Here is a 24,214-nt window from a genome sequence, read left to right as displayed (position 1 = left end):
GTCTCCCCAGACTGGCAAGTGATCAGAGGAAACATGTCAGACAGTCGCACTCACATTATCATTAATTTAACATTCTGATGACCGCTACACCTGCAAGCAGAATGGGTACCACTACCACCTGCTAAGAAACAATTTAAGTATTGCCATAAACAAAGCTACTAAAAATGTTAGAACCCACTGAGATCTTAACTTTGGTTGTGAACAATCTTAAAACATCAAGGCATAAACAAATACTGCTGTAACTTGAGTTGGATGCGTGGAGCTGTTACTCCGACTGAAAAGTTTGAGTGTGTGCAGCACTCATCAAAATGTTTGGTAGTTACTTAGATTACAGACGGCTAAATGGCGAATAACTAATGATCTTCTGTAACTGTACTTTAATACATACAAAGTTGCCCATTCTCAGGATCTCAGGCGCCATTAACATCACAGTCCGGGGAAAAGCTCATTTAAACATTGTTACTTATTACAGTAGGGGTCTATTTACTAAGCCTTAGGGGAAAGTGAGAGATTGCCATTTTAAAATAAGTAGAACTCTTACAATCATTTACATGGCAAAATTTTTATGTGCACGGATACTGATCCCCATGTATTACAGCGGAGGTGCATGCTGAATGACAGGGGCGCTGTGCTATCTAAAAGAAAGCACGCCGATATGCAGGGCAATGTATGAACGGTCGTGACTGTTCCGATACCTGCAGCTATCAATTTTGACAGCTGCAGGTGTCGTTGCCAAACACCACAGCAGGTTCTGTCCCTGGCTGTGGCGGGTGCCGGCTGCATGTGAAATCTCGCGAGCGTAGCGAGATCCTGTGCATGTAACCCGGAGCTGGCCGTGGGAGAGAGACAGTGCATCAGCACTAAGCTGAAATGCTGTGTCCTCTAGCGGGTATCACCTGGAGGGGGGGGGGGGGGGTTTACTCCCCCACTCCGGCACAGATGTTCTTACATCTAGTCGATGTACCTTCCTGCTTCACCTCAGTAATGAGGCGAAGCAGGAAGAGCTGTAGTGGCACAATATGTGCCGCTATAGTACATCTACCCATACCTCTCTCCCCAAAGCTTGCTAAATAGACAGCATAGTTTTGTTTTTGGGAAATGCATTTACTCAACAATTCTATTATAACCACTCATAGGGGTAAATTTACTAAGGTGGGAGATTTTTAGAACTGGTGATGCAACCAATCAGATTCTACTTACCATTTATCTAGCTGCTTCTAGCAGATGATAGATATAATCTGATTGGTTGCTATGGGCAACATCACCAGTTCTAAAAAATCTCCCACCTTAGTAAATTTACCCCATAGCATATACAATGTGTGTAAATAATTTGAGGTCTGGTCATTTGGAAATTTCATTATAGTTCATGTTAAATGGAGGCCAACCATTATTCAAGAACAAACAACTTTTATGTGCAATATATTGATTTGGAAGCTCCTTCAATATCAGGTCACAACTACAGGTATACAAATTAATTCTAGGGAATGACTGGGACAGGGTTCTCTATCATTTGGTGCACCATGCCTAAAATAAACTGCATTCCAAAGTTGTCCCTGGCATTCCCCTCATTATTGCTTAGCATAGTGGTGCTCAACTCCGATCCTCAAGTACCCCATATAGCTCAAATTTTCAGAATTTCTATCTATGGTTAACAAGCGGGATAATTACTGATCCAGCAAAATAGATTAATTCACCTGTGAGTGATTAAAGATATCCAGAAAACATGACCTGTTATGGTGTTGCTTGAGAACTGGCCTAGCAGTATGCCAAGCTTTCTAATATTACCAGTAATTTTACCTTAACATTGACATCACTGTAAATGTTCATGTACACAACTATCTAATTAGTTCTAATATATGTTATTTTCTAGGGAGATAGTGGAGGACCCTTTGTATGCTATATGCCAGAAAGGGACAGGTTCTACCAGTTAGGTATAACCAGTTTTGGATATGATTGTGCTAAAGCTCATTATCCCGGAGTTTACACTCGAGTGGAAAATTATGGAAACTGGCTGAGTATGCGAACGACAAATGCCACAGACAAAATAGATGGCAGGATTTATAATACATCAGGACTGAGAACATTCATTGGCATAAAGTTTTCCTTCATAAATGCACTTGGAATAATGACATGGTTAATGAATGTTATGCAAACCTTATAGGGAATTCAGAAATGTCTGTATAAAATATATATATATGATGTTTTGTGTGCATTTTTTTTTTTACTTTCAAACAGCTCAGCTTAGTCAGAAATAAAACGGTCACTGCTGGAATATAGGACTAAACAAAAACACATTATCTGTATTATATTGTTTTTTTATTTTGAAAGTGCTAATGCATATCCTTAGATACAGCGCACACATTTTAGTTTTTAATGCATAAGTGCCTTAAAATGTAAAAAGTATTTGTTTTTACAGAATAAAAGAAAGCAAAACAAAGAAACAGCAAATCAACGGAAAGATTTTGAAAAGGTTTGACATTAAAGAACTCCACTGTTCTCTCTCCTGGATCATTTTCACTAAACACGTTACTAAAAGGAAAACCATGAAAATGAAAAACGGACTCAATTTATTCTCTGAAAAACGTATTTTTAGGAGTGACCAATTCCTGTTTATTGCTCTCTCACACCCATTAGTGCTAGAAACATATCTTGCACTGAAACTTCCTTTTCTTTTTTACTAAATCAACAGTTTTACTGATGAACTTTAAAGTAAATCCAATTGGACATAAGCAATTACACATTATGTAAATAATCACACATCATTTATTATAGAAATGTAAATCACACCTAGTAGCCAAAATCAGAATACATTGCAAAACGTTTGCTCAGCTCATCCTAACCAGTCTTCAGGACACTGGATGAAATAGCATGTTCTGTCTATTTAATTAGGCTACCAGAATAAAAGTCAAAAGATTCCCCTTTAAAACCCTTATGGATATTTCATATAATAAACACTACAAAACAACATAATTACAATTTTGCCTGCTGAAATAAGCAAACCTTTTACTGTAAAAGTGATACTTTTCTATAAAAAAAATCCTTAACCTGAAAATGGGAGTAATAAAACGAGGTAAAGTATGTACATACAATTACATAAAAAATAAACCCAGAATAACAGTAAAAAAAAACAACAAAAAAAACAAAAAACACATAGGACAATATGTTCCACTTTCTGTAATTTTTGTGTGGTCTAAAAACATTCTAAAGAATAGTTACTAACAGGATCAGTCTACTGATGGCTGACTAGGGGATGCAGTTAATTTGCTTACGGTAGGGATCCCCACGGTCATGATACAGACGCCAGAATCCCGATCGTTGACAATGCCGACAGCCGGGGCTATTCTCACTCTGGGTCTCCACAACACCCATAGAGTGGGAATAGAACCTACTGTGAGTGCGAGCCACCGAGCCCGCAAGGGGACTCTTTGCGCTCGCCCCGTTGCCGGCATAGTAACAGACGGCATCCCCCCACCCCCTCTAGCTGTCTTACTGTAAGTCCCAGCATAATCTGCCTGCATTTGGCTCAGACATATTTAAACTAGTTAGAGCCACAGTCAAAGCCCAGGTTAGACCACAGGTGACTCCCATGTTTAAATAAACCATTTCCATTTTAATGTAGTTTTAGTTTTCCTATTCATCACATGTTTATATTAACATATGGTGGCAAGTTGTGTTTTCTTATGTCTAATAGCTTGAGCAGACTAGGTAAAAAAAAAGCCTTCGTCAATGGCCTCACATAAAAGTTAGAAAATTTTGGTATAAAAGGGACAACAAAAAAACCTCTTAAAATACAGAGCTGACAAAAACACAACATTTTAAACAGTTTTATGACAGTACAAATCTTTTAAAGTCTTTAGCTCTTCAATTAATGTTTTGTTTTGATTTTCAAGAACTGCAACTCTGTTTTCCAAACATTTAACATACTCTTTCTTCTTTCTTCGACATTCTCGGGCGGCCTCCCTAAAATCCAAGGGCACAGACGTTACAGATGCGTTATTTTCTATTGTTAAACACAATAAATCCTGCCATGGTTAAATGGCTACTAGGACATATACCACATTCTGTGTTGCAGGTGAAATATCCTTTTAGCAAGTAAGTCTGGGTATGATCAAGGTAAATGTACACACTTACCGATTTGGCTGCTCGATAGGTCAACCCCTGAAGCAACCGCCTGTACACACAGCACGATGCGCTGATATATCTGTGCTGCAGGGCCGTCGTGATAGGTCTGAAATACGTCATTCACAAACATATCTCTGGTACACACCCGCTGAAACACCCAGGATATATCGACCTTTCAATTGAACACCCACTGTATCAGCCAGCGTGTACCCTGTATAAGGGATTTTTTTTGTTTGGTTTTTGTAACATGCAGCTTGACTTGTCCAATATTTGAATCAAGGGGGGAAAAAATAGGAATTTAATACCTACCAGTAATTCCTTTTCTCGTAGTCCGTAGTGGATACTGGGGAACATGATATTACAATGGGGTATAAATCGGGTCCGCTGGAGCCTGGCACTTTAAGAAATCAATAGTGTGTGCTGGCTCCTCCCCTCTATGCCCCTCCTAGCAAACTCCGTCTAGGAAACTGTGCCCAAGGAGACGGACATACTTTGAAAGAAGGATAGAACACATAAAGCGGTAAATAACGAACCAACACACAGACAATAAGATAGCAGAGCTAACCAGAACAGAGGAAAGCAACGCTAACGATAGAAGGATAGCAACGCTAACAAAATATGGAACACTGAAACACAGCAAACCCAACCATAACACTTACAAACAGGTAAGCAGGAAAACAAAGCACAGAGGCGGGCGCACAGTATCCACTACGGACTACGAGAAAAGGAATTACTGGTAGGTATTAAATTCCTGTTTTTCTCTAAAGTCCTAGTGGATACTGGGGAATAGGATATTACCATGCAAACGTCCCAAAGCTCCTAGAATGGATGGGAGAGTGCTGAGACCTCTGCAAAACCACCTGACCAAACTGAAGGTCATCTTTGGCCAAGGTGTTGAACCTGTAGAACTTAAACGTGTTCACACCAGACCAAGTTGCTGCACGGGCACAACTGTAAGGCCGAGACGCCCCAGGCAACCACCCATGAAGAACCCACGACCTTGTGGAGTGGGCCTGAACCGAACACGGTAGAGCAGCCGAAGTATAGGCTTGTTGGATAGGTAATTTGACCCAACAAGCAATGGACTGCTTGGAGGCAGGACGACCAATCTTCGTAGCATCATAGAGGACGAAAAGCGAGTCAGACTTCCTGTGACGAGCAGTCCTCTTCATGTAAATCCTCAAAGCCCTCACAACATCCAGGGACTTTGGAGCAACTGAAATGTCTGATAAGACTGGAACCACAATTTGTTGATATACATGAAATGCCAACACTACTTTCGGCAAAAACTGTGGGCGAGTTCTGAGCTCCGCCCTATCCTCATGAAACACCAACTATGGGCTCTTACAGGACAAGGCCCCCAATTCAGACACTCTCCTAACCGAAGTCAAGGCCAATAACATAACAGTCTTCCATGTCAGGTATTTTAAGTCAACCTTTATGCAAAAGTTCAAACCAATCCGACTGGAGAAAGGTCAACACCAATTTGAGGTCCCACGGAACAAAGGGTGGCTGAATGTGCAACACCCCCTTAAGAAAGGTCTGTACTTCAGGAAGTACTGCCAGTTGTATCTGGAAGAAGATAGAGACGAAATCCGAACTTTGATGGAGCCTAATCGTAGGCCCTAATCCACTCCTGCTTGCAGAAACAGTAGAAACCGGCCCAGATGAAATTCCACAGGAGAACATTTTCGACCCTCACACCAAGAAACACATTTCTTCCAAATACGGTGGTAATGTTTGGAGGTAACCAGCTTACGGACCTTTACCATAGTGGAAACCACCTTGGATGGAAGACCCTTCCTGGTTAAAATCTCCCTCTCAACTTCCAGGCTGTCAACCGTAGCCGCTGTAAGTCTGGACAGACTAATGGTCCTTGTTGAAGAAGGTCCTTGAGAAGCTGCAGAGGCCAGGGTTCCTCCAACGGCAGGGTCAGGAGGTCCAAATACCAGGCCAGTCGAGGACAATCCGGGGCAATGAGAATTGCCTGAACCTGTTCCTGTTTGAGTCTTTTGAGAACTCTTGGGATTAGAGGTATTGGAGGAAACAGGTAAACTAACTGGTAAGTCCATGGCGTTGTCAGAGCCATCAGGTCTATCTGTGGACAACCCCACCGGTGAACAAGTTGCTGAAACACCTGAGGGTGGAGGCCCCATTCTCTCGGATGGAGGTCGTGCCTGCTTGGGAAGTCCGCTTCCCAGTTGTCCACTCCTGGAATGTAAACGGCTGAGATGGTCCTTGCGTTGGAGTATTCTTGACACCTCTCAATTGCAGCCCTACTTCTTGTTCCTCCCTGTCGGTTGATGTACGCTACTGCCGTGGCGTGGTCCGACTGCACCTGGATGGCCTGATTATGAAGGAGGTAAGAGGCCTGTATTAGAAGACCAAACAACCAATACTGAATCTAGCGCTCTGTCACTTCTAATCCATATGCTGCCAGCAACATAGGGCCACTCACCCCTATTAGATTGAAAAATCAGACAAGCAAAAAAAGAAAATAGTGTTGCAGCGCATATAGATTAGAATTATTAAAAGTCTATTTATTAAGACACATATATAAATAAAATATATTATGCAAACTATGCAATTTATACCACCGGCCGGTCAGTACCCTTTTACAATAATTATTGCACATATAAACTAGATATAGCATATATTGTAACGATTTACTTCCTATCCGTTCAATATATCTTAGTAACACTTATTGCAATGATTAAAATATAATTGATCTAATAATTACTCAGGCTGAATGATACACACAGTGTTCTTTCCTGTGAGGTTATATGACAGTCACTTTGATGAAAAAATGATGAAGTCAAGTTATTCCTCACATCAGGTGCAAATAGATGTGCTTTATATGGCCACAGCCTGTAATAAAAGTGAGCCAATGCTCCCTCTAAAAGCGTGTCTGGCCAGACATTTATATATACACCACTATCCGGAGGTCTCTACAGCTAAAACGCACACTCCAGCAAGGTGCTATCGGAATTCTTCACCTCTTTCCTATGGTCCCCCAGAGATGACTGCGCGATAAAGGGTTGAAAGCACCAGCAGCCGGGGAGGACATTTCGGGTGAAATTATCCACGCACAGGAGCGGTGAGACCGTACTATATAAATGTCTGGCCAGACACGCTTTTAGAGGGAGCATTGGCTCACTTTTATTACAGGCTGTGGCCATATAAAGCACATCTATTTGCACCTGATGTGAGGAATAACTTGACTTCATCATTTTTTCATCAAAGTGACTGTCATATAACCTCACAGGAAAGAACACTGTGTGTATCATTCAGCCTGAGTAATTATTAGATCAATTATATTTTAATCATTGCAATAAGTGTTACTAAGATATATTGAACGGATAGGAAGTAAATCGTTACAATATATGCTATATCTAGTTTATATGTGCAATAATTATTGTAAAAGGGTACTGACCGGCCGGTGGTATAAATTGCATAGTTTGCATAATATATTTTATTTATATATGTGTCTTAATAAATAGACTTTTAATAATTCTAATCTATATGCGCTGCAACACTATTTTCTTTTTTTGCTTGTCTGCCTGTATTAGAACATTGTAAATTGCTGAGTTCCAGGATGTTGATTGGAAGAGCAGATTCCTGAAACGACCATGTCCCCTGGAACTGCGCTCCTTGAGTCACAGTCCCCCAACCCCTGAGGCTGGCATCTGTTGTCAACAAGGTCCATGACAGGGTGTTGAAACTCCAAACCTCCACCAGATGAGCCACCACAGCAGGGATATCCGTGCCTTCGGTGACAGGGTTATATGCTGATGCATGTGCAGGTGAGATCCCAACCATCTGTCCAACAAATCCAGTTGAAATGGTCGCACATGGAACCTGCCGTACTTTATCGCCTTATAGGAGGCCACCATCTTACCCTGCAAGCGGATGCAGAGATGAATTGAGACCATGCAAGGTTTCAGCACTACCCGGACCATAGACTGAATAGTCAAGGCCTTGTCCATGGGGAGGTAAACCTTCTGAGACACCGTATCCAGGATCATCGCCAGGAACTGAATTCTCTGAGACCGTTCCAGGTGAGATTTCTGAAAACAGAGTATCCATCCGTGATCCGTAAGCAAGAGAGTAGTCAAGTCGATGCTGTGCAGTAGTTGTTCTTTGGACACCACCTTAATCAGGAGATCATCCAGGTACGGAATTATTTGGACACCCCTCATGCGCAGATGTACCATCATTTCCGCCATGACCTTTGTGAATACCCTTGGGGCTGTGGAGAGACCGAAACAAAAGGCCTGAAACAGGAAATGCTGGTCCAGAATCGCAAACCTGAGGAACGCTTGGGAAGGGGGGGCAAATTGTGATATGTAGTTATGCGTCCTTTATATCCAGGGACACCAGAAGCTCCCCCTCCTCCGAAGTCGCTATCACTGCTCTTAGGGATTCCATCTTGAATATGAACGTACGGGTTCAAGGATTTGAGGTTCAAGATCGGTCGTACAGAGCCACCCTGCTTCAAAACCACAGACCCTTGAGTAAAACCCCTGTGAGTGCAGCTAAGGAGGCACTGGAACAGTAACTCCTGTAGAAAGCAGCTTTTGCACTGCCTGCTGTAAGGAAACCCTTGCTTCCTGTGAAATGTGGGCAAAGTGTTCAAGGCGAGCACCTATCTGAAAGTCGCCTTGCTGCTGGGGCCAACAGTCACGTGGAAGAGGATCCGGAGGCCTGGTCTGCAGGTCCGGCAGCTGCTGGTTTCCGGGACTTACCGCGAGATCCTCTAGCAGCATTGGAGGCACCTCTGGCTTTGCCTCTGAATCTGGCCACCTGAAAGAACTGGGGGTCCAAGATAGGGACGCCTGTCTGGTGGGGGGGCAGACGGCAGATATGTAGATTTACCGGCAGTTGCCTGAGATATCCACTACAGCTCTTCCCCAAACAAGGCATCACCTTTGAAAGGAAGGTTCTCAACCTCTTTTTTAGAATCAGCATCCGCTGACCAGTGTCGCAGCCACAGGGCTCTATGAGCAGATACTGCCATAGCAGTGGTACGGCCGTTAAGGATACTAAGTTCCTTAACAGCCTCACTCATAGTTTGCAGAATCCTGGATGTGTTGTAGTAATGTAGCTATCTCTTCCTGAGGTAGTGTAAGTAACCCCTTCAGAATCTCATCGGACCATTTTACCATGGCTCTAGAAATCCAGCCGCATACTATGGTAGGGCGCTGGGCTACACCCGCTGCAGAGTAAAATTGATTTAAGAGTGGTTTCAATCTTGCGATCAGCTGGGTCTTTTAAGGTAACAGCTCCAGGTACATATAAAAGTATCCACTGTGGATGGGGTTTCACAGACTTTCCTATCCTCTGTAGGGAAAGGAAATTATTTTAACATCCGTTTAGGGGTAATACAATTTTTGTCAGGATTTATCCACGCAGCCTTAGCCAGGGAATCTAATTACTTAGAAACCGGGAAGGTTGCAGAGGACTTTAGTTTCACATTAAAAAACAATGCCTCTGTCTGTTTTTCCTCCTTACCAGGGATATTGACACCTCTCTAATAGCGTAAATGAGGGCCTCAACACCTCGGGACAGGGAATTATTCTCGTCCACTTCTGCATCTCCGTCATCTAACTCTGGTAGTTCAGAGTCAGATTGTAATAATTGTGGGAGAGTGCGTTTATGAGAGACCAACAGGGGGGCTGAAGAGCCTGTCTGTGGTCTGCAGCAGCTACCATGAACGTGTCCATAGTTTGTTTCAGGGTCTGTCTTTCATGCTTAGCTGTAACTAACTCTGAGTTAATACTGGAAATGATTAAATGATTCCATCCACTCCGGTTCCTGCACATTACTACCTTGTGAAGGAATTGAGCATTGGGTACACATAAGGGACCCCTGTGAGGCAGGTGTAAACCTAGCCTAGCATAAAGTACACACAGACTTATTTGCAGACATGCTTGAGTAAAAAACACACAGATTAGTATGAAAACATAGTGCAGTATTGGTAAGATATGCACACTTAACCCAGACTACCCTGAAGGGAGTGACAGAGAGAATTTGGAACCAGCACACTACACCACAGACTGAGCAGCGCCCCGCTGGGTGTCCTTTATGTGTAACTTTCCACACAGCGGTAGAACCGCTGGTTATGAGCTCCCCTCTTCACTATCAACCCCCTGGTACCAGATACAATGGTGGTTCAGTGGGTCTTGGAGAAGTCTCCGCGTGCAGCCTGTATCAGCAGCAGCAGGAAAAGGCACCGTTTAGCCTTTGATCCCGCTCTCTGGGAAGCCCCGCCCCCATAATGGTGCACGGTTTCTGTATAGTATTTAGAATGGCTTTCTCCATAAAATGTGAAATTGAGTGTACACACCATGCCGTTCACCATGCTGCCAGTCTGGGTCTCAGTGGGCACCGCGGCCCGGAGCCGGGTGAACACTGTAGATTCATGTTGCCAATTTGCACCGGGGACCCGCTAACCGATTCCCCAGTGTAACACTCACTGCACCGCGTCGACTTCTGTTAAGGGATGGCGGCATGCTGCCGGCGTGGGCTCACAACCTGGGGATGTAAGAAAAAGCGCCTCAGGAGCTCAGTGTCCTGTCAGCTGGGATTACGTACCGTTGATTCCATCCCCCCCTTATGTCCCACGATGCAGGCACACTGGTTGCCAACCAGTGCTGCCTGAAAATGCACCCGGCTCCTTGGGCACATTTTCTAAACTGAGTCTGCTAGAGGGGCATAGAGGGGAGGAGCCAACACACACTATTGATTTCTTAAAGTGCCAGGCTCCAGAAGACCCGATCTATACCCCATGGTAATATCCTATTCCCCAGTATCCACTAGGAAGTTAGAAACCTGTTGCAGGATTCTCTGTTTATTTTATTTTTAATATAGTGAGACGATCCAGATGTATTACTACTGTAGAATCCAATTAGGAAATATTATCTATGGGCCTAATTCAGGTTGGATCGCAGTAATGCGATCACCATTTCTGCTTGCTGAAGGATGGACGGCCCCCGGTATGCGAACAGAAGGATTGACAATTCTGCTAATTAGCAGAATTTGCAATCCTTACTGAATTAGGCCCTATAACTTATAATGGTGGTGCTACAAACAGACTCAAATATATATGCAAAAGGAATAGAAGAGGGAAAGGGGAGTACTCTGATCTTATACTGTCCACTTATATACTGTTATGTCTATTTATATGCGTTGTTGGTTAGCTGTGAAGTTACTTATAATGTGTACAAGATCTGCACCCTTTCCAAATGACTCCCTTTTCCTTCTATTCCCTTTGACTTGTCTAATAATCTGTAATAATGCAGTTAGTGTGGGCTGAAGCAGATGTGATCAAATGAAAGTGCTACAGATTAGACCATGACAATAGTTAAGGGTAATAGTCAATCTGACTAGATTGCTTAGAAGTTAATCACGAACCCCTCTGTGTGTATGCCCCCCAGGCACACTCTAGCAGGTCAGGGGTGGTCAGAACAGGTCCTCTACGCGTTTCGCCTTACAAGGCTTCCTCAGGAGTGTCTATTAATTTGATAAGTCAATTATGCACTATGAGAGGCGTATCTTTCTTTGGTTGATTTTAGACACTGCTATCCAACTAACAGACCTATTGGAGGATAAAGATCCCCTATGATATGCTTGATTGATTCAACTGTCTGATATGCATAACACCTATAAAAGGTGCAAATTGTTTACTGAAACTGAACAAATCAATATTGCACCATGAGGAGTGTATTTTGTGCTTGCTATTCTTAGATTCGCTGTGTTGCGGACAACAGATTGGAGGAATCAGCTACTGTGTTTGATGTGCATGATAGAAACTCCACCTTACCTACAGATACTTTGCTACACTCACCAAAATTAGTGTGAAGTTACTGCACCATTAGGCGCTTGTCCTCTCTCCTTGTTTTTCCAGATTTATTTGTCACAAAACCTAGTGACAGCCCGAAGGACTGAGCAGCCGCCCGCAGGGCATTCTGAGGAATTAGTGTGCAAGTTGGACAATCTCAAGACATTGTTTATGAATATATTTTATTGATTGATAAAGGGAGGTAGCGCACTGACCTTATTTTTTGTTTATATATATATATACACATACATACACACACACATATACATAAACACACACATATATATGTGTGTGTGTGTGTGTGTGTGTGTGTGTGTGTGTGTGTGTGTATATATATATATACACATACACACACATGGTTATCAAACATACATTAGAGGATTTTAGGAAATCAATAAGGATTAGTGCTTACTACATTTTTTTTAAAGTACAAAATATTAGACCTCATCAGCTATGCATGTTTTGGAGATCTGATCATGTACACTTAACGTGATCAGTATAGTAACAAGGCAAGCACTGCTTAAGACACCTGATGGCAGTTATCAGAACAGCTGGTGGTGACCATTTGTAGACAAGTTTCAGAAGCTAGTCAAAACTGTTGTAGCAGCTAGCATAACCTTTTAAGAATCCTTTCCCCTGTCACTTGTTCCTTACCTATTTTTCATTAATCTTATTTCACGCTTTAGTTGTGGGTCGTCTGATTTCGTTGGGGGACAGGACAGTGTAACGGGTGAGGTCATAACCACCGTTTGTGGTAGAGAGGTGGTAGTTGACGTAGTGCGGATCTGATATGTCTGCATGTCTCCTGATGCAGCTGAAACATACACAGACGCCGAATTAATAGGTACAAAAAGCAGAATGAAAAAAATAATAAGTGCATTGCATACATAATTCAGCTGTAAACCAAATCAGAGATTGGATCACTTACTCTGTACAACCACTTGATTGCTCGGTACAAGAATCTGCTGACCATCTGATGTTTGGGCATACTGTAGTATAGTTGTTCCTGATTGGTTGCTGCTGGCGTTGGCCATTGCCAGTGCCTGTAACCCTTGTACCCCATCTGTTCCTGAAGTGGCAAGCTGGAGGGTTCCATTAGGACCGATGGTTACTAAAAAAAAAATATATATATATATAATAATAATAATACTACATTTATTAGTCAAATTTATTAGTTCCGAAATACCAAAAAAGGTTTGTTAAATGCAAAGTGTATGACTTTACATCGCAGCTAGTGTTATAGCGTAATGTAGTGTTGAGATACATTCTATCTATCTTGTAGTAGACATTAGTACAAGAGGAAATTAATACTCACCATACTGTCCAGTGCTGGTCTGGTATATAGTGGTAGCGGCAGACATAGGTGTAACAGTAGACACACCTGCACTGTCTTCGTTTCGTTTTCTTTCCCCAGTGTCTTCAGAAGACAGATCTTTCAAGATTTGCCTTCAGGAAATAAAAATTTATGGATATTTATTAATATAGCATCCAGACAATAGTTCAAATCTCAGTACAAACAACCAGAACTATTTCTCTGATAAATACTGCAAATTAACCAGTGTATAAATAGGGTTTACGTCACTAGGTCATCGGTATATCTCCATCTGTTGTGGGACTACAAGTCCAATAGAATGCATTCATTTCTCTGCATAGTGAACCTAGTTTCTCCTACGTCCTAGAGGATACTTGGGATCCAATTAGTACCATGGGGTATAGACTGGTCCACTAGGAGCCATGGGAACTTTAAGAATTTGATAGTGTGGGCTGGCTCCTCTCTCTATGTTCCTCCTACCAGCCTCAGTTTAGAAAATGTGCCCGGAGGAGCCGGTCACGCTTATGGAAGCTCCTGAAGAGTTTTCTGCATTTATTTTTCTGTGTGTTATTTTCAGGCAGGTCTGGATGGCACCAGCCTGCCTGCTTCGTGGGACCTGGGAAGGGGTGGGGGGGAACGGGCCAACTTCTTGAAGGGTTAATGGTCCCGTTCCCCGCTGACAGAACACTAGCTCCTGAGGGAATTATTCGCAAGTCCCACCACGGCGAGCGTACATTCCCGCAGCACGCCGCCAGCCCTAACAGAGCCAGAAGAAAGATGAGTGGTGAGTAGGTGGCCGGCATCCCGGTTAGCGGGACGCCGGCTGAAATGGCGGCACAAGGGTAGGGGCGCAGCGCTGATAAGCAGGCTGTGGCTCCAGGCTTCAGAGACATACAGGGTGTGTGTTCCGCTGTGAGGGCAGAGCTGAAGCCACAACATCCATATACCCACACTGGCAGCACTGTAAGACAAATTACCTCAGCCAGTATAAAAAAAAATCAAGACTTACCACGGCTACGTTTGACGGCATGGAGGTTGAGCGTCAAATTCTAGCCCGGAAAGAGATCCCGGATAGGGTTATTCCAACCCTGATCCAAGCCAGAAAGGCGGTAACGTCTAAACATTACCACCGTATTTGGAAAAAAATACGTCTCTTGGTGTGAGTACAGGAAATTTTCTAGGAGCCATGGGCACTTTAAGAATTTGATAGTGTGCAGGTCCTGTCGGACAATGTGACGGCAATGACGTACATAAACCGACAGGGCGGAACGAAAAGCAGAGCAGCTATGTCAGAGGTGTCAAGAATTCGCCTCTGGGCAGAAAAACACACTGCGGCGTTGTCGGCGGTCTTCATTCCAGGAGTAGACAACTGGGAAGCAGACTTCCTCAGCAGACACAACCTGCACCAGGGGGAGTGGGGCCTTCACCCGGAGGTGTTCAGGTGCTTGACACGTCGATGAGGATGTCCACAGATCGACATGATGGCCTCTCGCCTCAACAAGAAGCTCAAGCGGTATTGTTCCAGGTCGACCCACAGGCAGTGGCAGTGGACGCTCTGACGGCTCCATGGGTCTATCAGATGGTGTACGTGTTTCCTCCTCTTCCTCTGATCAAGAATTCTGAAAATAGGATTTTGGTTACCTACCGGTAAATCCTTTTCTCGTAGTCCGTAGAGGATGCTGGGGTCCACATTAGAATCATGGGGTATAGACGGGTCCACCAGAAGCCATTGGCACTTTAAGAGTTTGAGAGTGTAGGCTGGCTCCTCCCTCTATGCCCCTCCTACCAGACTCAGTCTAGAAACTGTGCCCAAGGAGACGGACATCTTCAAGAGAAGGATTTAACACAGATAGTGGCGAGATTCATACCAGCTCACACATACAAGGCACATCAAGCGAACTAGCATGAAAACCTCAAAAACTGCTGAAACATTACTTACCAAGTAACAATGCAGTACATAACTAAAAGTAGTACTGAACCAGATAACGGTTGCAGGAAAACGAAGCACTGGGCGGGCGCCCAGCAACCTCTACGGACTACGAGAAAAGGATTTACCGGTAGGTAACCAAAATCCTATTTTCTCTTACGTCCTAGAGGATGCTGGGGTCCACATTAGTACCATGGAGATGTACCAAAGCTCCCAGAATGGGAGGGAGAGCGCGGAGGCTCCTGGAGAACTGTGACTGAACTTCAGATCATCAGAGGCCAAAGTATCGAACTTGTAGAACTTAGCAAACGTATTCGACCAAGACCAATTTGCCGCTCGGCAAAGTTGCAACGCCGAGACACCCCGGGCAGCTGCCCAGGAAGACCCCACCTTACGAGTAAAGTGAGCCTTAACAGATTTTGGGGACGGCAATTCTGCCGTAGAATAAGCGTGCTGGATAGTGAACCTAATCCAGTGAGAGATCGTCTGCTTAGAAGGAGGACACCCAATTTTCTTGGGATCATATACGACAAACAGAGAGTCAGACTTTCTGTGACGAGAAGTTCTCTTCACATATATCTTCAGAGCACTCACAACATCCAAGGACTTTGATGTAATTGAGGAGTCAGTAGCCACTGGCACCATAATTGGTTCGTTGATATGAAATGCCGACACAACCTTCGGAAGAAACTGCTGACATCTCCGGAGCTCAGCTCTATCTTCGTGGAAGATCAAGTAAGGGCTTTTACAGGATAAAGCCCCCGATTCGGACACGCGTCTAGCAGAAGCTAAGGCCAACAAAGTGACAGCCTTCCATGTAAGAAATTTGACCTCAACCTCCTGTAGAGGCTCAAACCAATCTGACTGGAGGAACTGCAACACCACGTTAAGGTCCCAAGGCACCGTAGGCGATACAAAGGGAGGTTGGATGTGCAGAACTCCCTTCAATAAAGTCTGAACCTCAGGGAGGGCAACCAATTGTTTCTGGAAGAAAATGGATAGGGCCAAAATCTGGACCTTCACAGATCTCAACCTCAGGCCCATAACCACACCTGCTTGCAGGAAGAGGACCCTTTCCTAGCCTTTATCAGGGTAGGAATGACCTTCTTAGGAATGCCCTTCCGAGCAAGTATCAGGCGCTCAACTGCCATGCCGTCAAGCCAGTGCAGGGTTCAGTTGCTGGCTCAGGGCGCCCCCTCACAGCGATGCACTATGTACCGCTGAGCCTCCGGAGCGCAGTTAGTACTGCGCTCCCACCCTGTTGCCGCCATCTTCAAACCAGCCCCCTGCTTGCTAGGGGGGAGTCGGTGACTCACTCGCCACTGATCTTCTGGCTCTGTAAGGGGGTGGCGGCATGCTGCTGGGGTGAGCGATCCCCTGTGGCGGGGAACGGTCTATCCCCTCAGGAGCTCAGTGTCCTGTCAGCGGAGATAGTGGCTCAGACCCCACAGGGCGGACACTACTCCCCCCCCCCCCCCCCCCACCTTAGTCCCACGAAGCAGGGAGGCTGTTGCCAGCAGCCTCCCTGTAAAATAATAAACTCTAAAAAAAAACTCTTACTAAAGAAGCTCTGTAGAGCTCCCCTAGCTGTGACCGGCTCCTCCGGGCACATTTTCTAAACGGAGTCTGGTAGGAGGGGCATAGAGGGAGGAGCCAGCCCACACGCTCAAACTCTTACAGTGCCAAAGGCTCCTGGTGGATCAGTCTATACCCCATGGTACTAATGTGGACCCCAGTATCTTCTAGGACGTAAGAGAAAGCAGGATTACGTTTGAGGCCATGAGAGATTGGATTACAGATTACCAGAAAGGAGTTGTCAGAAAAAGACCAGTTGATTGGAACCTTATATTTGAGGAGCTGAGCGCCCACGCATGTTGTTGGTGACTTTTGTTTAACTTGTCATGTACTCTGACAGTGTGTGGTGACACTATTTTTTACCAAAGGAACCAGTGTGGCTGCTATAGTGCACATACTCTGATTCACATCACCTTGTCTTGCAGATACCAGCCAGCTTGCCTGCCCCGGCATGCTGGCACTTTTGGAAGAAGACTCTACGCAAACACATGAATAACGCTGCTAGGGCTATTTTGCCTGTGCACTGGAGCTCAAGCACTCCTATATCAATGGTGTAACAGGCTTGACTTGTATCTAGCAATGGATGACGTACACCACTCTGCTGCAGATACATAAAGACTTTCCAACAACATGGTTTAGCTGGATAGACTTCAAAGGCTCCCGAAGATACAAGGCGCTTCTCCCTCTTGACTACTTTGACCTGCCTGGCTGAGACCACTCTGCCCTTAAATTAGTCTGGGATCTCTTCACTGTAACTCCTGGTGACCCTCCTTCACTACTGCTCATTGTCAATATGCCCTAGCTGGCAGCACACCCTCTCTACTCCCTCTTGCTATATCTTTTCCTTTCTTTAATTTTCTTTTTAGTCTTATAAACGTTTGTAATGTCTTAATTGTCTCAGGTGACATTGCAATGTTATTACACCTCTCCATTTTTTTCAGCCTCTCATTATTTTCATGCAATATAAAGTCTAGTCTCTTGTTCTCTTCTACAGCGTTCTTTAAATAACGATATGTAAAAAAAAACCACGTTACATCACCTCCCCAGCTGCTGCACTTACAGTAGATCTGTAGCGGATGCAGTGACCATGCTGCCAGCAGAGTATGACCACCTATGATCATGAGAATCTCGCACTCACCAATGTTCAAGGCGGAATGCAGGTTGAATGGCGGCAATGCAATAGCTGGGGAGGTGACATGTATAATCTGCACACGCTGACAGACGACAAATATAACTGAAGTGTATTAGTATTATACTTTGTGTGCCAACCAATTAAGCATTACGTAAATATTGTACCTGCAAGACTTTCAAGTATGGGAACTAAGATCCTTCCTATATAAGAATGAATTATCAATCTTATAAAATCAGTCTCAAATACTATTTAATGCTGTTAAACAGATATATATATATATATATATATATAATGAGAGAGAGAGATATATATATATATATATATCTATATCTATCTATCTATATATATATATATATATTTATTTTCCAGAAGTTCAACAGACCTATATATCTGTTCCAGAAGTTCAACAGACCTGTATATGTGTTCCAGAAGTTATTGTATCAATTCCCCCCCAACCAACCTGGCAAATTCTATGCACAAAATGGTAAACTGCTCAATCAGATTGTGATGTCACTCAGGTGCTAAAAGGGAGGGGTAATTCTGTGTAGGAAAAAACAATTTGTGTTCCCTAATGCACACCGAGTGAAAAATATTACTACATAATAGTCAGATAATACGGAGATCTTAGTTGCTTATATCTGCAGATATAGGGTTAAGCCCCCAGGCCGATCGACAAGGCTTCTCCGTCACTTGGGGTCCCCAATACTAGGTATGGGTCCGGGGTGCAGGACCCCATAACGTCGGCACAGGTCGGCTACCCCAGGTCAGCACACAGGTGAGAATTAATAAGGGTCAGCATTAGGAGGGATTGCTGACTCCAGAGTGCCGTTGGAGAAGCTAGGGGTATCTCCAGGTAAGCTGGCTCTCAGATACTGTAGGAGCCATTATCATGTGGCCTTACACTGGGAATTTAACCCAGACATATTTGTAATTATTTGTGGGGTGCGGTGGCCCCTATATCGGTATGGCTGGGCAGCTTCAGGTCGGCACACCCTAACGCTTTATGATTTTCCCTATCACTTTGTATATATTTTTGTATTATTTTAATCACACCACTTACATAGCACTTCTGAGCTTCTTATTAATTCTCACCTGTGTGCTGACCTGGGGAAGCCGACTTGTGCCGACGTTATGGGGTCCTGCACCCCGGACCCATACCTAGTATTAGGGACCCCCAGTGACGGAGAAGCCTTGTCGATCGGCCTGGGGGCTTAACCCTACATCTGCAGATATAAGCAACTAAGATCTCCGTATTATCTGACTATTATGTAGTAATATTTTTCACTCGGTGTGCATTAGGGAACACAAATTGTTTTAACCTGGCAAATTCTTTATGCTTTCTGGCAACTTAGAAATATGGGCACCACCACTACAATAGGAAAGCAATGTAAGTACAGTATAACAAAAGCTCCATTCTGTTTTTAACTAGACAACTCCATATATTAAAGGAGCATAAACAGATATAATCTAGCCAGAAACCTTTGCTCACCTATAGGATGGCCGACGAGCTAAAATACCACGTGCCTTCCTAGAGGAATCAATACTATCAGATGAGTCCTGCGAATCCTCACTGTCTGATAGTGAGGAGCCCTAGAAAGAGTAAAATACAATATAAAAGAGTCTGACAAGTAATATGGATTCCTCATTTCTTTGCTTAAAAAGCTATACTACACACAGAACCCAATGTGAGGTAGCTACAGTTACCTGTGATGGCGGCACCTGGGGAGAATGTATCACAGAGGACTGGGCAGTCTGGATTACACCTTGCACTTGGACTTGTTGTTCCCCAGAAAGTACAACAGCCAGGGGAGTTGTGCCTCTCAGAGACATCTGAAACAATATTCGGAAAAGGGTAAACAACTGGGTGCAAGAAACATTAAATTAGCAAATGTCTAATGCAGGGGTGGGCAATATTTTCAGCTGAGGGGCCACTTGACATTTCCTGTCAGTATCCGAGGGCCACATACAAAATAGCAGCTCCCCCCACTTGCCAAAATATAGGGACGTGGCTTCATGTGGAAGGGGTGTGGGCAAAAAAATAATACAGATTCATATTAGGCTGCACAATAGTCTCCATTATTCAAATTGCACCACACAGCGCCACTTACACACACTACACCAGGTAGAGCCCCTTTTATACACATTACGGCAGGTAGAGAGCCTTTTTACACATTAACATTTTATTTAGGATAATTATTGTGCAGCAAGCAAATTATCCAGTGTCTTATGGCCCCTGGGGAAAGGTGTGACACGGTGACAGAACACGGGGGGTGTGACACGGTGACAGAACACGGTGGGGGTGACAGAACACGGTGACAGAACACGGTGGGGGTGACAGAACACGGTGACAGAACACGGTGGGGGTGACACGGTGACAGAACACGGTGGGGGGTGACACGGTGACAGAACACGGTGGGAAGGGGTGACACGGTGACAGAACACGGTGGGAAGGGGTGACACGGTGACAGAACACGGTGGGAAGGGGTGACACGGTGACAGAACACGGTGGGAAGGGGTGACACGGTGACAGAACACGGTGGGAAGGGGTGACACGGTGACAGAACACGGTGGGAAGGGGTGACACGGTGACAGAACACGGGGGGAAGGGGTGACACAGTGACAGAACACGGGGGAAGGGGTGACACAGTGACAGAACACGGGGGGAAGGGGTGACACAGTGACAGAACACGGGGGGAAGGGGTGACACAGTGACAGAACACGGGGGGAAGGGGTGACACAGTGACAGAACACGGGGGGAAGGGGTGACAGTGACAGAACACGGGGGGAAGGGGTGACAGTGACAGAACACGGGGGGAAGGGGTGACAGTGACAGAACACGGGGGGAAGGGGTGACAGTGACAGAACACGGGGGGAGGGGGGGTGACAGTGACAGAACACGGGGGGAGGGGGGGTGACAGTGACAGAACACGGGGGGAGGGGGGGGTCGACAGTGACAGAACACGGGGGGGGGGGGGGTGACAGTGACAGAACACGGGGGGGGGGGGTGACAGAACACAGGTGTGTGACACAGTGACAGAACACGGTGGGGGTGACACGGTGACAGAACACGGGGGTGTGACACGGTGACAGAACACGGGGGTGTGACACGGTGACAGAACACGGGGGTGTGACACGGTGACAGAACACGGGGGTGTGACACGGTGACAGAACACGGGGGTGTGACACAGTGACAGAACACGGGGGTGTGACACAGTGACAGAACACGGGGGTGTGACACAGTGACAGAACACGGGGGTGTGACACAGTGACAGAACACGGGGGTGTGACACAGTGACAGAACACGGGGAGGGGGGATGACAGTGAAAGAACACGGGGAGGGGGGATGACAGTGAAAGAACACGGGGAGGGGGGATGACAGTGAAAGAACACGGGGAGGGGGGATGACAGTGACAGAACACGGGGAGGGGGGATGACACGGTGACAGAACACGGGGGGGGGGGGGGGGGGTGACACGGTGACAGAACACGGGGGGGGGTGACACGGTGACAGAACACGGGGGGGGGGTGACACGGTGACAGAACACGGGGGGGGGGGGGTGACACGGTGACAGAACACGGTGGGGGTGACACGGTGACAGAACACGGTGGGGGTGACACGGTGACAGAACACGGTGGGGGTGACACGGTGACAGAACACGGTGGGGGTGACACGGTGACAGAACACCGGTGGGGGTGACACGGTGACAGAACACGGTGGGGGTGACAGAATACGGTGGGGGTGACAGAATACGGTGGGGGTGACAGAATACGGTGGGGGGTGACACGTGACAGAACACGGTGGGGGTGACACGTGACAGAACACGGTGGGGGTGACACGTGACAGAACACGGTGGGGGTGACACGTGACAGAACACGGTGGGGGTGACACGTGACAGAACACGGTGGGGGTGACACGTGACAGAACACGGTGGGGGGTGACACGTGACAGAACACGGTGGGGGTGACACGTGACAGAACACGGTGGGGGTGACACAGTGACAGAACACGGTGGGGTGACACAGTGACAGAACACGGTGGGGTGACACAGTGACAGAACACGGTGGGGTGACACAGTGACAGAACACGGTGGGGGTGACAGAACACGGTGGGGGTGACAGAACACGGTGGGGGTGACAGAACACGGTGGGGGTGACAGAACACGGTGACAGAACACGGTGGGGGTGACACGGTGACAGAACACGGTGGGGGTGACACGGTGGGGGTGACACGGTGGGGGTGACACGGTGACAGAACACGGTGGGGGTGACACGGTGACAGAACACGGTGGGGGTGACACGGTGACAGAACACGGTGGGGGTGACACGGTGACAGAATACGGTGGGGGTGACAGAACACGGGGGTGTGACACGGTGACAGAACACGGTGGGGGTGGTAACACGGTGACAGAACACGGTGGGGGTGGGTGACACGGTGACAGAACACGGTGGGGGTGGGTGACACGGTGACAGAACGCGGTGGGGGTGGGTGACACGGTGACAGAACGCGGGGGGGGGGGGGGGTGACACGGTGACAGAACACGGCGGGGGTGACACGGTGACAGAACACCGGGGGTGTGACAGAGTAACAGAACACGGGGAGGGGCGGTGACAGTGACAGAACACGGATGTGTGACACAGTGAAAGAACACGGGGAGGGGGGGTGACAGTGACAGAACACGGATGTGTGACACGGTGACAGAACACGGGGGGTGTGACACAGTGACAGAACACGGGGGGGTGGGGGGGGTGACACGGTGACAGAACACGGCGGGGGGTGACACGGTGACAGAACACCGGGGGTGTGACAGAGTAACAGAACACGGGAGGGGCGGGTGACAGTGAAAGAACACGGGGAGGGGGGGTGACACGGTGACAGAACACGGGGAGGGGGGGTGACAGTGACAGAACACGGATGTGTGACACGGTGACAGAACACGGGGGGGGGGGGGGGTGACACAGTGACAGAACACGGGGGGGGGGGGGTGACACAGTGACAGAACACGGGGGGGGGGGGGGGTGACACAGTGACAGAACACGGGGGGGGGGGTGACACAGTGACAGAACACGGGGGGGGGGGGGTGACAGTGACAGAACACGGGGGGGGGTGACACAGTGACAGAACACGGTGGGAGTGACAGAACACGGTGGGGGTGACAGTGACAGAACACGGTGGGGGTGACACAGTGACAGAACACGGTGGGGGTGACACAGTGACAGAACACGGTGGGGGTGACAGTGACAGAACACGGTGGGGGTGACACAGTGACAGAACACGGTGGGGGTGACACAGTGACAGAACACGGTGGGGGTGACACAGTGACAGAACACGGTGGGGGTGACACAGTGACAGAACACGGTGGGGGTGACACAGTGACAGAACACGGTGGGGGTGACACAGTGACAGAACACGGTGGGGGTGACACAGTGACAGAACACGGTGGGGGTGACAGTGACAGAACACGGTGGGGGTGACACAGTGACAGAACACGGTGGGGGTGACACAGTGACAGAACACGGTGGGGGTGACACAGTGACAGAACACGGTGGGGGTGACACAGTGACAGAACACGGTGGGGGTGACAGTGACAGAACACGGTGGGGGTGACACAGTGACAGAACACGGTGGGGGTGACAGTGACAGAACACGGTGGGGGTGACACAGTGACAGAACACGGTGGGGGTGACAGTGACAGAACACGGTGGGGGTGACAGTGACAGAACACGGTGGGGGTGACAGTGACAGAACACGGTGGGGGTGACACAGTGACAGAACACGGTGGGGGTGACACAGTGACAGAACACGGTGGGGGTGACACAGTGACAGAACACGGTGGGGGTGACACAGTGACAGAACACGGTGGGGGTGACACAGTGACAGAACACGGTGGGGGTGACAGTGACAGAACACGGTGGGGGTGACAGTGACAGAACACGGTGGGGGTGACAGTGACAGAACACGGTGGGGGTGACACAGTGACAGAACACGGTGGGGGTGACACAGTGACAGAACACGGTGGGGGTGACAGTGACAGAACACGGTGGGGTGACACAGTGACAGAACACGGGGGGGGGGTGACACAGTGACAGAACACGGTGGGGGTGACACAGTGACAGAACATGGGGGGGGTGACACAGTGACAGAACACGGGGTGGGGGGGGGGTTGACATAGTGACAGAACACGGGAGGGGTTGGTACAGTGAGAGCTAAAGATCTCTCCCCCAAACCTAAAACAGTCTGACGCCACTGCCCGCACACACAAATATACGCACACTATCACACACACTTTCTCACACACACCACACACACA

General features: G+C 46.9%; 2 protein-coding genes across 2 annotated transcripts in view; one reads left to right on the top strand and one right to left on the bottom strand.

The window, feature by feature from the left end:
* Window positions 1-2,502, top strand: part of TMPRSS12 (transmembrane serine protease 12) — a 236,167-nt gene extending 233,665 nt beyond the window's left edge. Inside the window, exon 5 of the mRNA XM_063952256.1 lies at window positions 2,417-2,502. Coding sequence (XP_063808326.1) covers window positions 2,417-2,476 — 60 coding nt within the window. The 3' untranslated portion in view covers window positions 2,477-2,502. The remainder of the gene's footprint in view (window positions 1-2,416) is intronic.
* A 1,295-nt stretch (window positions 2,503-3,797) lies between these two features.
* The window catches only part of ATF1 (activating transcription factor 1), a 109,997-nt gene continuing 89,580 nt past the window's right edge, over window positions 3,798-24,214 (bottom strand). Inside the window, exons 3-8 of the mRNA XM_063952255.1 lie at window positions 19,613-19,738; window positions 19,398-19,498; window positions 13,278-13,408; window positions 12,891-13,073; window positions 12,617-12,776; window positions 3,798-3,960 (exon numbers count right to left, since the gene is read on the bottom strand). Coding sequence (XP_063808325.1) covers window positions 3,816-3,960; window positions 12,617-12,776; window positions 12,891-13,073; window positions 13,278-13,408; window positions 19,398-19,498; window positions 19,613-19,738 — 846 coding nt within the window. The 3' untranslated portion in view covers window positions 3,798-3,815. The remainder of the gene's footprint in view (window positions 3,961-12,616; window positions 12,777-12,890; window positions 13,074-13,277; window positions 13,409-19,397; window positions 19,499-19,612; window positions 19,739-24,214) is intronic.

The sequence above is a fragment of the Pseudophryne corroboree genome, chromosome 2 (assembly GCF_028390025.1).
Source record: "Pseudophryne corroboree isolate aPseCor3 chromosome 2, aPseCor3.hap2, whole genome shotgun sequence".
Lineage (NCBI taxonomy): Eukaryota > Metazoa > Chordata > Amphibia > Anura > Myobatrachidae > Pseudophryne > Pseudophryne corroboree.
The sequence above is the reverse complement of the archived record's forward strand: the minus strand, read 5'-3'. Positions and strand labels throughout refer to the sequence as shown.